The following is a 16,524-nucleotide window of genomic DNA, read 5'->3' on the forward strand; positions in this document are numbered from 1 at the left end:
AAATCACTGTTTCTCAATTATCATATCTACACAGCAAAATATTGCTCTACAGGACAGGGTTTTGTACATTTTCAGGCAGTTAAATCAAAGAATAGCTTTTGTAAAAGAAAGAGGAATATTTAACTAGAGTGTAAAACTACAATATGTAGCAGTTGCAGAAGTCAGGAATTGATTTCTATTTTAGACTGACCGATGTTGCCTTAAATGGCAGGCAAACCATTTCCAGCAAAAGAAGAACTTTTACCCTAGCAATAACTATTTAAGCAGATTTTTGCAAAAGCGTAATACTCCCTGAACTAATATTATTCATATAATTAGTGTAAAATAATTTAAGAATAATCAAGTCTGTTAGGAAAAAAATTTGTATAATTAGGAGAACAAATAATGTTTCCTTAAATAACAATGTTTCTGAAAACACCTTGATTCTCAATTTCCTTTTTCCACTGATTTCAATTAATAGGAAAAAAACCTTACTGATATTTTTGTTTTTACCTGCATGTTAGATGTGGGTAAACATAGTCATTACTAAGACTGGGTGCATTATTAATTCTTTGTATAGTGATGTCAGTTGGCCTTTATTTGCTGTAAACATTACTGAAAAATTATTCAGATTTTCACCCTTATTAATCAGTGCAATATGATCTAATCAAAGAAAAGGAGAAATATTATGAAAAGCCTGTTTGACTCATCTGAAACATATGTATAACCTAGTGGCTAACAAGTAGGCACTGGACTCAGGTTTCTTGGGGTTTGTTTGTTTGTTTGTTTGTTTAATTTTTATTGGGGTATAGTTGCTTTGCAATACTGTGTTAGTTTATACTGCACAGCAGAGTGAATCAGCTATATGTATACATATATCCCCTCTTTTTTGGATTTCTTTCTCATTTAGGTCACCACAGAGCATTGAGTAGAGTTCCCTGTGCTATACAGTAGGTTCTCATTAGTTATCTACTTTATGCATAGTATCAGTAGTGTATATATGTTAATCCCAATCTCCCACTTCATCCCACCCCACCCCACCCTTGGTATCCGTATGTTTGTTCTCTACATCTGTGTCTCTATTTCTGCTTTGTAAATAAAATCGTCTATACCAATTTTTTCAGATTCCACATATATGCATTAATAAATGATATTTGTTTTTCTCTTTCTGACTTACTTCACTCTGTATGACAGTCTCTAGGTCCACCCATGTCTCTACAAATGACCCAATTTCATTCATTTTTATGGCTGAGTAATATTCCATTGTATATATGTACCACATCTTCTTTATCATTCCTCTGTTGATGGACATTTAGGTTGCTTCCATGTCCTGGCTATTGTAAATAGTGCTGCAGTGAATATTAGGATACATGTGTCTTTTTGAATTATGGTTTTCTCTGGGTATATGCCCAAGAGTCAGATTGCTGGGTCATATGGTAGTTCTATTTTTAGCTTTTTGAGGAATCTCCGTACTGTTCTGCATACTGGCTGTATCAATTTACATTCCCACCAACAATGCATGAGGGTTCCCTTTTCTTCACACCCTCTCCAGTATTTATTATTTGTAGATTTGTACATATGTATAACCTAGTGGCTAAAGAGTAGGCACTGGACTCAGGTTTCTTGGGTTTTTGAAGCCAGCTTTATCTCTGTCCAGCCTTGGGCAAGTTATTTAACCTCCTTTCCCCTGAAATTTCTCATCTGGAATTAGCCATCTCTCAGAGTTGTTGTGAGGATTAAATGAGATAATGCAGAACAACAGAAACAGGGCTTGGTTCATTATAAACACAGTAAACATAAACTAGTATTATTATAGGCTTTTCCTGTTAATATTACCACACAGTAATGAAGCCCCTTATACAATAATCTTAAAATTGTGTCAAATTGTATCATAACATTGACAAAGTCTTTTACTCTTCAGTCTCTTTTCATGGATGTTCATGAAACCACAACTTAATACTTAACTGACCTTATAACTCTGTACTCAAAATGGTATTGTACACAATGATGTTGTATTCCCAGCAAGGATTTTTGCTTTATTTGAGCATGAGTTCAACAAATATTGATTGAGCGTTTATCATGTGCCAAATGGATTCCAGGGTGTAAAACAATTGTCCCTGTCCCTACTGTACGTACTTAGAAGGCTTCCAATAACCAACAACTCTTATCCCTTTAAAAAATTTTTAAACCATGGCTCTTGTTGTGCACTGAATGTTTGTGCCCCCTCACCCCCGAAATTCATATTGAAGTCCCAACCCTCAGTGTGATGGCATTTGGAGATGGAGTCTTTGGTAGGTAATTAGGTTCAGATAAAGTCATGAGGGTGAAGCCCCCATGATGGTATTAGTGCCCTTATAAGAAGAGGAGGAGACACCAGATCTCTCTCCCTCTCTCTCTCTCCTCTCTCCCCCAACCATGTGAGGATTTGGTAAGAAACTAGCCCTCTGCAAGACAAAAAGAAAGCTCTTATCTGAACCCAACCATGCTGGCACCCTGATCTCAGACTTCTAGGCTCCAAACTCTGAAAAATAAATGTCTGTGTTTAAGCCACCTGGCCTATGATATTTTGTTATAGCAGCCTGACCTGACTAAGACATTTCTGTTCCAGCTTTCCTAACCCAGTTCTGGTAACCTGTGCACCCTCATTTAACTGCTTAAGAGAAACATCCTCATCTATAAAATAGAAATGACGTTGCTGGGAGAAAAATGAACTAGCAAATGTGAAAGAATCTTGTGAACATCATGCAAGTATTAGTTATTTGATATAACACTAAAAGAATTTTGACATTATATAAATTAAACATCAACCAATTAAGATAGTGCAATTCAAACAGTTGTGTCTCCTCGTGAACGCTGGTCGTTTCTAGATATTTATTTTCCTCAGAGAGAATAGACAAACCCACCATGGCACCTCTCTCTCCTAAGAAGTTTTTCTTCCAGAAATAGTGAGTGTCTATAGAGGCTGAAAACAAACTAAATTTTCTCCAATGGACTTTTCAATTACCATTACACTGTGCCTCAGGGCTGCGTCTTCAATGTCTTCCTTCCCTGGTCTTCTCTGACTACTCTCCTTCCTCTTGGGCCATCCCTTCTCAGTCTTTTTGTGGGCTGGCTTCAGCACTCACTTCCCATAGCCACCCTGGATGAAAGCATCCAAATTAAATGCTGATAAGTCTCAAACATTTATCTGCATCTAAGATGTGAGCTCCAGACTCACACCTGCAATTTTCACCCAGACATCACACCTGGATATCTCCCAGACATCTTCAATTAAACTAGTCCAAACCTGAACTTACCATCTTTCCCCCCAAAATTCCTGGGCTTCCTCTCTTAATGAATAATGCTAAACATGCACCCAAGCCAGAATTACCTCCAGACTCCTCATTCCCTTCAACTCACATACAGAGAGCACATCTTGTGAGTTCTGAGTCATAAATGACTTCCTCAATTTCCATCCATCTCCTCTCCAAATATTTGAAGCCAAAGTCTCTTCATCTTGCTCAGGGACTGTGATAATTTTAGCCAAAGTGCTTTCTGTGCATCCTCACTTACCCCCTCACATACACACATCCAATCCGTCCTTTACTTGGCTTGGCATGAGATTTTCTGATACTAATATGCTCATGACACCAACTGTGAGTTCACATGCTCCCCAAGTCTAAAAGGTAAACCATAGTCTTCTTAGATTGGTGTATTGGAGCCTCCATGATCCTTCAAATCTCACACTTATTGCCCTGAATGCCCCTCTTCTATTCTCTATTCCAACCATACTGACATTGAAGCTCTCCAGGTACCTTTGGAAATTTTATATCTCTGAGAATTTTATCGAGTCTCCATTTTTCTGAAATTTCCTATCTTTCTTTTCTGCCTGGAACTCAGCTCCATTATGATTGTCCCTATTAAAAAAATTCTCATACTTCTTTCTGTTAGAATTAACCATTCTCCCTTTTCTGCCTTCTCTCTGATGTTTCCCACCTTTATCACATGCCTACCATGAATCTCTTTTATGGCAATAATAACATCTGATCCCCCTCTGTATGTTCAACCTCTGGTGCCTAGCATAGTACCCAGAACCTAGAGGTTAATCAATAAGTGTTTGCTTATTCATTGCTGGAGTAAGTTAATGATGAGATAGCTGTAGTAATGGTGAATATCAACATGAAGTGCATTACATAAGAACATGAGTCTGTACACAATTTTAAGTCCAACATGTTACCGTAATTTAAAAGAATGCCTAACAAAGAGAATCATGTATGTTTGTTGAGTGCTCACATTGTGCAAATCCTTTACCATCATCATCTCATTTAATTTGCACAGCAATTCTTTAAGATAGACATTTTGGGGCACCTAAAATATACAAAGCATTTTTTCTCATTCATGACTTTATTTAATCCTCCCAACAAAGTTGTGATGAAGGTATTATTTTGACAAATATATAAATGATAACATTAAACTCAGAGAGATTAGAAAATTTGCTGAAGGTCATAGAAGTTAAAAGTCCCCAATACATTATTCCAACCTACTTTTCTACCCACCAGAATAAATGTTCCACAAATTAAATTTTGAAGTTTATCTATCCATTGATATCCACGGGTGTTTTGAAATGGGCACAGGAGCTGCTAGCATCTTAAGATCACCACAGAAAAAATATTTCCATAAAAGGACATTTGCAGAACATTTAAAACAGCCCTGTCACCAACACTTCTTAAATATATATAATGCCACTCAAGGGAAATTTGCATGTTTTAATACGTGGCAAAACATCAAAGTTTGCTTCTTTAATGTGATGTATTCTTTAGTTGGTCATGACAGATTTATTACAACTGAATGTTTTCCAGAAGTCATTATGCCTCCTGACTTACTCATTTGCTTTAATCTTGGAGAGATTTGAATTGAACTCTAAATTTGTGTTACTAAAACATTAAAGTTGAGTTCCGCCTACAAAGGGATTAAAAGAAAAACTGCTTTGACCAACACCAATCATTGGAATGATTCACTTAGTATTTTTGGTTTTGATTGTATATATTGTCTTTTTCTATAAGTATGTCAGTGGAAGCTGTGAATAGACCTTGACATGCACTGTCAATATGAGCATGATCAAAACCTTTGGAGAAGAGGGTGGGATTGCAGTCAGATGGACTTAGTCTCAGATTCTCCATCCATCACTTACTTGCTCTATGTCTGTAGGCCCAGACTTACTTTCTCTTTGCATTAGTTTCCTCATTTTGAATGCTGGGAAATACCTACTTCACAGGGTTTTTAAATAAGATTTTAATAAAGTCATACACATTGAGAAATTAAGTAACTGATATGTCATTAAGATTTCACTAAATAAATGAAAACTATTGCTACTAGTATTGTTTTAAATAATAAACCTTGTTAAATAAGTAATAGAGATTGATATTTCTCCTATCTTTTTCACATGTCACTATGTAGATATGTTCTGATAAATTAGATCCAAGATTAGGAAATAGGTGAAACTGTCTATGATGTGCACTTTACTTCAGAGACTTTGAGCATCTTCAATCCCTGGAATCCTTGTTTCATCTGTTCATGTTTGTACCTTCTTCAGCCTTCCTTTCTGAGACGGTGTCAAAAATTCAGGACTTCTGGGGGCTTCCCTGGTGGCGCAGTGGTTGAGAGTCCGCCTGCCAGTGCAGGGGACACGGGTTCGAGCCCTGGTCTGGGAAGATCCCACATGCCGCAGAGCGGCTGGGCCCATGAGCCACAATTGCTGAGCCTGCGCGTCTGGAGCCTGTGCTCCGCAACAAGAGAGGCCGCGATGGCGAGAGGCCGCGCACCGCGATGAAGAGTGGCCCCCCGCTTGCCACAACTGGAGAAAGCCCTCGCACAGAGACGAAGACCCAACACAGCCATAAATAAAATAAATTAAAAAAAAAAAAAAAGATGGCTAGCAGGACATCAGAGCCGAAAATTTAAAAAAAAAAAAAAAAAAAAAAAAAAAAATTCAGGACTTCTGTCTCCACCCTTGGGTCTATTCCTTCCCTGTTCTTAACTGACTCTTTCTTCACATTTTTCTGATAATCTAATCTGCCAAGATACTTATGTCTGTGTTATAAAATTGGAATCTGATATTATTTTGTCTTGTTTTTATCTATACAAACAGAATTGAGTCTTTCAGGAAACAGTTGTATAAAAATTAGTCTGTGAGCTAATGCTTCTTATTAAAGAGAACTTTTATTATATGATTTGACCTACTCTAGCCAATGTATTTAACCAGAGATAACTATTATTAGATGAAAGGATATTTAACTCCTATGTAATAATAACACAGAGACTACTTCACTTCAAGTAGACATAACCAATCATCTTATATTTTCAGAACAGACAAGCCCCATGTGGTCGATTCATTTTTTTCCTTCAGCTCTTAGGAGAGGAATGGGCAGAGAAGATACTGAGAAAGTAGTACAGATTTCCTAAAGATCAGAAACCTGGAAGTGCAAACAAATATCATCTATTTAAATAACTCAGACAGTCCAAGAAGGAAAATAAGCTGCTTAGAGTAGCTAAGGGAAGTAGTCTGAAAGTTTGATGCTAACTTGCTCCAAAGACTTGGCAGCTAAATTCTAATCATGACAAAGATTTGGCTCAAAGACATGTTTCAGGGTGAGTTAATAAACAAACATCCTGATGGACAGAAAAAAACTAAGATTATGGTTAAGTCTTATTACTAAGCTAGGAATTAGTGACCAAGTTCTAAATACTGCCTACATACTTACTTCTTTAAATATTTGTCTTATAAGATGATATTCTATGCTCTTTATTATTTTCTCCGTTCAGATTTTTAAATGAATTTATTTTTCAATTTTATAAGCAGAAGACAATTTACCGTTGTATTTTGTATCTGCGAAAAATCACACACCTTGTATTGTGGGTCACAAAACCTGTACAGTGTGTGTACTGAGAATTCAGAATAAAATTCTAAGATGATAAGGAAAATTTCCACCAGAAAATTACTTAATATAACCCTTTGTAGGAATTTTCACAAGAGTTCCCTGACAGTGGAATTCTCAACATCTCACACGCAGACCAGAATTTTCCAAATGTCATTTATATGCTGAAATTTTGTGACAGGTCAGGTCTCTGAACCCTCATCACACCCTAAGTATAGCTACCCACTCTTCAAGGTGGGCCCTGGTCAAAGGCACCAAATTTGTGATTAGACAAAGTTTTCCACCACAAGTGAAAAGGAAAGATACAGATAGAACCTTCAAAATCAAAAAATCCAAAGGAAAATTTTCAAATATAGGACCTAACAAAGAAGTTGTCAAACACAAGGATATTTGGCATCACGTAAACTGATTATCTTGGACATGAACTGACATTTTTCATCAGCATATTTTAGTGAGTAATCAGAGGATACACAGAATTCAGGCCTGCAAGAAATTCTCATTTAACTCAACATGTACCCAAATTCCATAGCCAACAGTAAGAGATAACTTGCAAGCTAGGTTTTCCCAGATAAGAAATGATTACTCCAAATGACATGGCATATACTCTAACCTAGAACAGGTAGAGAGAAAAAGATGTGAAAGGAAATAGGAAGTAGTATTCAAAGAAGTAGTATTCAATGAAGAACACTTGCATAAATATTTACAGTCTGAAGAGACATTCAGAATGTTGTGGGGTTTTTTTTATATATATATAAATGAATGGATGAGTGAAATGAATGCATGAATTGTATTCAATTCAACAAGAATTTTATTAGGAATTTAAGCATCAAGGAAAAGAATTATTATATGGAGGAAAAGTTATGAATAAAAAGTGTAGCAAACCATTCCTCCCTCAGATATTAGATGTATTTTAAAAACTAGTAACCAAGCACCATAGCCACTGCACTGCCTGCTGGCCCCTGCCCCCAATCAGGGCAACCCAGCATCAAAGCAAAAAATAAAAACATCTTAAGAAAATGTTTTCCCAAATAACAAAGTAACCTGAGCATTCGTTTCTAAAGAGCAAAGTCAGTGTCTCATGACAGAAGTTTCCCTAAATCCTTGTAAAGCAAATTCTTTTCTGGTAATAGATATATTGCTATTGTTTACTAAATGTCTCTTCCCCTTCACCCACTTCAGCATCACTGGCCAGTTAACGTGGTCCTGTAAGCCAGCTGAAGATGTTTACCCAAAGTACCTTGGTTTTCTATGTATCCAATAAACACTTAGCTGTAAATAGGTGGATTTTTCTGAATGTAACCACATACCTCCTTAATGAGAAAAACATTAATATATAATGTATTTTCACTGTTTACTATAATTTGGACTTCAGTTTACATTTGACTGTAAACAATCTAATTTCTATTAGCATGTCAGTTATGTGTATGTCTATGTTACACACACATACAGATACACAAATGAGTATATATGTTGTAAATATTTATATATGGCTATGTAAAAAATAACTCACTTTACAAAAAGGGGTTGCTTTTCTTTGAATCTAAATCAGAATCACTTCAATTTTATAAACAATAGTCTACAACAGTGTTTCTAACCCTTTCGAATATGATATTAATACTTACAATGTTAATATATGTCTTAAACACTTCCTCCATATGACAGCAATTTTGCTTCTCATATCTGTGGATTGAGACCACACATAATGACATAGAACTGCCATGGATTCAATGGTTTTTAAAAGTGGTCTCTCATTCTTTGAATACAATTATATATTTTTTGAAATCAAAGTTAATTCAGGTATTCATTCAATAAGTACTTACTAACTGTATTAGTTATCTATTTCTACGTAACAAATTACCCCAAAGTTTAATAGCTTAAAATATCAAACATTTATTATAGCAAATAGTCTCTGAGACCAAGAATCTAGGAGTGGTACAGCTAGACAGTTATGGCCCAGGGATTTCATCAGCCTGTAGTCAAGCTGTTGACTGGGAAGTTAGTCATCTGAAGCTCGACTAAGTTTATGAGATCCACTCCCAAGCTCTGGCTCATGGCTGTTAATAGACCTCAGCTTCTCATTAGCTACTGGCCAGAGCCTTCAGTTTTTCTATAGGAAGAGCATCTCTACATGAATGCTTGTAACATGACAACTGGCTTTCCTCAGATCAAGTGAGGATTGAGACAAGAATATGTATGTGTGTGTGTGTGTGTGTGTGTGAACACAGAGAGAGCGAAAGAGACATAGAAGAGAGAGAAGACAGAAGATGCAAGGTCTTTTATAACCTAAACTTGGAAGTCACATACTATGACTTCTGTCACATTCTATTGATAACACAGATCAACACATCAACCCTGGTACAATGTAGGAAAGGACTGCACACAGATTTAACACCAGGAAGCAGAGATCATGGTGGACCATCTTAGAGACTGGCTGCCACAGTAACTAACTGCGTACTAATTAAAATATATTCTAAACAAATACTTCTAAAACCAAAATATAAGAGTCCTTCATAAGCTTTCTACATACTTCACACCCCCAATATAAATATTATAAATGATTTGTTGTCTATAGTTTTAAATTTTTCTTTATGTTTTTACATATATGCATGTATGTGCATGTGTGCATGCATATGTGTGCATATAATTCATAAAAATATTCAGGAGCTATACATTCTGTTCTGAAGCAGACTCTTCCATACAGCAATCTATTGTGAACATCTTTCCATATAGATCTATTGATACTTTATTCAATCATCAATGACTAAACAGTATTTCCTACTATGGATGTAATAAAATTATGTTGTAACCAATTTTTTAATGGTTGCATGTAAGTTGCTTCTAATTTTTTCTCCACTGCAGTTTACTTCAATAAATTTTTGCATTACATTAATCACAATAGCATTCACATACATTTGAAATAGAAAATCAGAAAATTCAAGTAATATTTTTTCCAAAAGAAAAAAATTCTAGCATTCCATGAAGGGTTTTTTTCAGTTAAGTTTTAGAGACATTAGCCATATATTTCTATGTTTCCAACCTCTGATACACACCTAAGCATATTTGTTCAAAACCTACCCTGTTTGTATGTATGCACGTGGCCCCTGATCTCAAAGGACCTACAATCCTTGGTGATGGTAGTGATGGTGGTGGTGATGACTTGGTGGTGTTGGTGATGGTGGTGGTGATAAGGGTGTGGTGATGGTGATTATGATGGTGGCAGTATTAGAAGTGGAGAAAATTGTTGGCTACATTGAGGCAGACAAGCAAACAACAATCTCAATATAGTGTAATAATTGTTGTGATAAGAAAGCCCTTAAGAGGCCTAATCTATTGCAGCTTTGGAAAGTCTTCCTCATTAAAAAATTTCGTATTAACAAAGACATGAAGGAGGTAGGTTAGCCAGGTCATCTGAGTCAGCCATCATTCATTGAAAAACTAATTTCTGTTTCCGATCCTCCTACTATCAGTTCACACACACAAATTCATTCTTCAGTTCCCTAATATTTGACAGAGATAAGCACCTCCTCTCTGCCACCAGGAAAGAGATATGCTGATGGCTAACCATCTTTAAATTTTGGTAATGTATTCACTTACCAGTATTCACTGAAAACCTACCATGTGTCTGTCACTGTTTAGGCACAGTGAACATGGTAATGAATAAGAAAGAAAAAGTTCTTGTCTTTGTAGGCTTATATTCTAGTGGAGTGAGATAGACAACTGTCAAACAGAAAAGTGTACAATCTGTCAGAATAAGAGGGGGCAAGTCATAGAATAGAATTTACTTTTGTATCAGTCATAACTATTTTTGACTACTGTGCTTCCTGAAAGATGCTCTACTGAACATAATTTGGCAAAAAGAGGAATTTTTTCATGTTCCACTATTTTAACCCTAAGGAAAGGGAAGGTTATGGCTAGACCTCAAAAATAAATAAATAAATAAATAAAACTAGATGGAGGGATTCAAAGTCAGTAGAGCTCCTCCCCACCCTTTTTGGGTAGCTGTGAAATTCTCCTAACTGCGCACTGACCCCTGCCATTTGAGAGACACCACTAACATCTGCTGTGAAAAAATGTTTCCCTGACATACTATAAAACAAAAACAAAAAAACTATGAGAAGGACATTGATAGGACAGTAGGACAGCTTGGGTCTGGTACCTCCCCACCAATCGGCTTTGGCCAGCAAGACTGTCATATGGTACAAACATTGGTCTCATTGCGGGTACAACGCTGCATAATTAAGACAGAGGAAGAAACCTCTATGGGTCAGGAAGCTTCTCCAAGAGTATCATTTATAAGCAGCTTGATTAAAAGTTGTTGTTTAATATAACTTCTTATATAAAATTTGAAAAATTCCTCACCAATATAAGGAAAGGAAGATTTGGGGGCATGACTTTAAACATAAACTCTAATAAAACGGAGCCACTTCGTCAATGGCCTTACAATACTTGAAGTTTCATTTGATTTTAGTGTCAATTATCCATGTAAGTATTTTAGATGTTGTATTAAAAAATAGAAATCTGGCTTTACATAATGGCTTTAGGAAAACAGGCTGGAATTATCTTAGTCAACAACAACATCAAGACATTGGGCAGCAACTATTTAGATGCTGCTTTTCAAAAATAGCATCTGGAGACTGAATTTCTGTTTATCTTTGGCTTGCAAAAATCAGTATTTTGCTGCTAAATATAGGCCTATGTATAATACACATTTAGAGTTTGGGTCTTTACCTTATAAGGTAAAAATAGGTGTAGAAATGTCATAAAATAGATAGTGCTCCAAATTCCACTGGCACCAATAACAAGACCCAGCTGTGCATGTTAAACTCCTCAAAGACTACACTTTAAGCACTGCATGCGTTTAGCCAAGTCTCATTATTTCTGAGAACATCTCAGAACTGCTAAAAGTTCTATTTTGGCACATAACAGATGTATCAATAAATGCTGGATTTTTCTAAATAGCGTTCTGCATATACTTATGAAAAGTTAGTATGTTACAAACTATCAAAATTTCTGACATGATTTTGGTCTCAGATCTGCACTGATGGATAGTACATGTCCACCAACATGGAAATTTCTACCCGAAACCATTTCTCCATCACAATGCTATTGTCTTCCAGAGAACAAACAGCCAAAGAAAGTAGAAATCATTTATGCTAACTTGTGGTGCCATGTTACAGATGTTTAATAATATTAAATATAAAATGTTAAAGTATTCTGAAGTAAAAATTAGAACTGACAGCCCAATGAACCAGTTATTTATACACTCCTCTCCAAAAGTAGCTTACTGGAGCACACTTCTTATATGAAAGTACATATTAAGAACTTACTGGAATAAACAAGGCAACTGAATCTATGTAGCTCTAACTCTGTAAGTGATGCAAAATCAGCATCTATATAACTAATTTTCACAGTTTTCAGTTTTCTTGGCCGGTTTTCAAGTGGTTATCATTGAATTGGTCATAAAGACAATGGCCATGTCTTTGAAGACCAGTTAAACTATCACTGAGATGGTCAGACTTGCTCACTTCTGGTCATCATATAGTTGACCATCAAAAGAAAGCAATTCAGCACAACAACCAGGGATTGCATAAACTCAGCTGTCAATCAATCATACATGTGTCAATTCTGTTAGAAGCAAGCCTCGCCAGAGAGACTCCATCATGCAGTGTCCCCACCTTAATACTTACCTTCAAGCAACCAGAAAATGTATTAATAATAAAAATGATCTCTGATATTTCTAGATGGTCAGTTTATCCCAAGCACTATTCTAAATGCTTTACAAACTGTAGAATTTAAATTTTACAGTGGAGTCACTATTCTTATTCTCCCTTTTACCCAGGAGATACATCGAGGTAAAATGATTCACGTAAGGCTTTTCAGCTAGGTAAATAACCAGGATTCAGAGTTGCCAAGGTCCATGCTCTTTTATCTTTTCCAGGCTACCTCCCTTGTAAGGGGACATGAGTCTCTCCTTTTTCTAATCCAGAGGTTTAAAAAGAAGATTGTTATCAAGAAGGTATTGGAAAATTTGCCTGCCATGTACAAATATGTCTTCAGGTCATTAAGAAACATCTAGCCCATATAAGAATTAAGAGAGTTGATACCTCATGGTTCTAAGATAGATAGATCAATCTCAGCCAAAAAATAATAGCAAATAAACCAAAGAAGGGGAAGTCTTCTAATGTACTTTTTAAAAAATAAAGCCCACCTAAAGAGAACAGGAGCTGTGTTATTAGACCAAGCTGAAGCCAATGTAACATCACTAAGTATCAAAGAATATTCACACATATGTATAGATGAAAGGTACACCTACCATGACCAGATCTTAGATATTTATCTTACCCTTTTCCCCTACATCATATTAGTGACTGTTTAGGGAGATCGAGTCCTGTATATTTTGGTCGTCTCACTCATATGCTCTGAGGATTTCTAATAATCAAAACAATTCATGGTACTAGGCCCACATTTCATTTGCTCATGCAAAACAAACAATCCCTTTGCATGATTATTTCCATTGTCAGTCACTTCCAGAAATCTGTTGTAACAAGCAGCATAGTGACAAGTACAGGAAATGAGTCACTCACCTTTTGACCTTCATCAGTGTCTGCACCTAAAATTTCAACCTGATACATGTTTGAATACAACTGAAAATGCTTCAGTCATTATTGCTTTGTATCTTCTGCTAATGGCCTGGGCTTCAAGTAAATTTGATACTTACAGAAATTAATTTAACAGTTGGGGATTGGAAGATGAATATTGTTAAATTAAGCATTAGAAATATTTTAGTTCTTCTTAAATAATTTGGTGAAAATGTTACCAAGACAATGACATTTTGCCTTTGCTTCTTATCCCTCGAGCAAATTCAGCTTATCCATAGAGTAAAGGTAAGGATCGCATTGTTCTCAGACTTGATCTCTAGACTTCCAAGAAGCTGTATTATGTCTGGAATTCCAAGGGAAGGGGCCATTTTTGTTTTTCAGGCAAATCCATTTGCATTTGTATATTTCAGATTGAATAACTTAAATACGTGTTTTTAGAGCTAGTTTTAAGCCAAACACATTGTTGATGCCTTCAGTGGTAAACCTTTTCAGGAAAAGACATTCCTTTTGGAAACAAAGCTCCTTAAAATATCATGTACTTTAGCTAATTTTACACCAGAAAACACTGTCATGAAAAAAATATATAAAATATTTGGTAACAATACCACCCTGTGGTAAACAAAAGGGATGAAATATTTCCTCAGAATATTTCTTGGTGGTAAAGATCAGGACGTTTTGTTCTTGACATAAGACAGTGGTTAACATTACAGCTTTGAAAATATGATGATATATTATAGTCATATATAATATTAAATCCACACACACACATATATATATATAATAAAAGTGGTATTTTATTTACCTCCCAAATTTTATAAGACAAAAGATTAATTTAACTGTTGTCTTCTTGCTTGCATATAAAAGATTGAATATACCTGAGTAACAATAACCTTTTTCTACAAATACTTGACTCCCTCACAAGGTATGGATTATTCATTGTGAATATCTAGATGGATGGATGGATGGATAGAGGGATGAATGGATGGATAGATGGATAAAGTTAGAAGAAAAGAAATTGTGAAAGTCTAAAGATGTTATAGCTCTTACTCAGGATAAATTTTATCCAAAGCACCGCAGTGATAATAATCATTTACCTACTTTTTCAACTACCTTGGAATTGGAAAAATATCATGAAAACATTTCTATGAAGTTCCTGATTGTCTATTTCACCTAAATTCCACGGCTAGTCTCTTACCAAATGGTCAAAAAGGGGAAATTTGTCTTGAGCACTCCCACCCTTGTTAACTCTTGACCTAGTTTCTAGACACAGACTTCCCCAATCCTCACATCCCCCCAGATGGGTCTGTTAATACCCTTCTTGTGCAATTTCAGGCCTGCCCAGTTTCTACACGAATCCAGAACAAGTTCTGAGTCCAACAATACAGTTCAAGAGTCCAACCCTCAACCTACCTCAACTTGAAAATCTCTGAACTTACTCAAGCTCCCAGATCAAGGACCTGAGGGCTCAGTGCTCCCAAAGTGATCATTGAATCTCTGACTTCTACCACCAGGAATAGAGAACTATGCAATTAAGAACAACATTTCTTATGAATGAAATAATGCCATTAGCAGCAACATGGATGGACCTAGAGATGATCACACTAAGTGAAGTAAGTCAGAAAGAGAAAGACGAATACCGTATATCATTTACATGTGGAATCTAAAATACGACACAAATGAACATATCTACAAAACAAAAACAGACTTAAAGATTTAGAGAACAGACTTGTGGTTGCCAAGGGGGAGAGGGTGTGGGGGAGGGAAGGACTGGGAGTTTGGGATTAGAAGATGCAAACTATTACATATAGGATGGATAAATAACAAGGTCCTACTGTATAGCACAGGGAACTATATTCAATATCTTGTGATAAACCATAATGGAGGATTGGTTCAAGATGGCGGAGTAGAGGGACGTGTGCTCGCTCCCTCCTGCGAGAGCACAGGAATCACAACTAACTGCTGAACAATCATTGACAGAAAGACACTAGAACTCACCAAAAAAGATATGCCACATCCAAAGACAAAGGAGAAACCCCTATGAGATGGTAGGAGGGGCGCAATCACAATAAAATCAAATCCCATAACCACTGGGTGGGTGACTCACAAACTGGAGAACAATTATACCACAGAAGTCCACCCACTGGAGTGAAGGTTCTGAGCCCCATGTCAGTCTTCCTAACCTGGGGGTCTGGCAACGGGAGGAGGAATTCCCAGAGAATCAGACTTTGAAGGCCAGCGGGATTTGATTGCAGGACTTCGACAGGACTGGGGGAAACAGAGACTCCACTCTTGGAAGGCACACACAAACTGGTGTGTTCATCACGACCCAGGGGTAAGGAGCAGTGACCCCATAGGAGACTGAAGCAGACCTACCTGCTAGTGTTGGAGGGTCTCCTGCAGAGGCGGGGGGTGGCTCTGGCTCACTGCAGGGACAAGGACACTGGCAGCAGAAGTTCTGGGAAGTACACCTTGGCATGAGCGCTCCTGGAGTCCACCATTAGCCCCACCAAAGAGACTGTAGCCTCCAGTGCTGAGTTGCCTCAGGCCAAACAACCAACAGGGAGGGAACAAAGCCACACCCATCAGCAGATAGGCGGACTAAGTTTTACTGAGCTCTGCCCACCAGAGCAACACCACGCTCTACCCACTACCAGTCCCTCCCATCAGGAAACTTGCAAAAGCCTCTTAGATAGCCTCATCCACCAAAGGGCAGAGAGCAGAAGCAAGAACTACAATCCTGCAGCCTGTGGAATGAAAACCACATTCACAGAAAGACAGAAAAAATAAAAAGGCAGAGGGCTATGTACCAGATGAAGGAACAAGGTAAAACCCCAGAAAAACAATTAAATCAAGTGGAGATAGGAAACCTTCCAGAAAAAGAACTCAGAATAATGATAGTGAAGATGATCCAGGACCTCGGAAAAAGAATGGAGGCAAAGATTGAGAAGATGCAAGAAATGTTTAACAGAGACCTAGAAGAATTAAAGAACAAACAAACAATACAATAACTGAACTGAAAAATACACTAGAAG

The 16,524-nt window shown here is 36.8% G+C and overlaps 1 protein-coding gene across 1 annotated transcript in view; it reads right to left on the minus strand.

Moving 5' to 3' along the window:
* LOC309647473 (uncharacterized protein) overlaps nucleotides 1-16,280 on the minus strand; it is a 112,487-nt gene extending 96,207 nt beyond the window's left edge. The window contains exon 1 of the mRNA XM_082434907.1: nucleotides 15,866-16,280. Coding sequence (XP_082291033.1) covers nucleotides 15,866-15,968 — 103 coding nt within the window. The 5' untranslated portion in view covers nucleotides 15,969-16,280. The remainder of the gene's footprint in view (nucleotides 1-15,865) is intronic.
* Between the last annotated feature and the right edge of the window lie 244 nt (nucleotides 16,281-16,524).

This window comes from Balaenoptera physalus (assembly GCF_965194825.1).
Source record: "Balaenoptera physalus genome assembly, chromosome: 18".
Classification (NCBI taxonomy): Eukaryota; Metazoa; Chordata; class Mammalia; order Artiodactyla; family Balaenopteridae; genus Balaenoptera; species Balaenoptera physalus.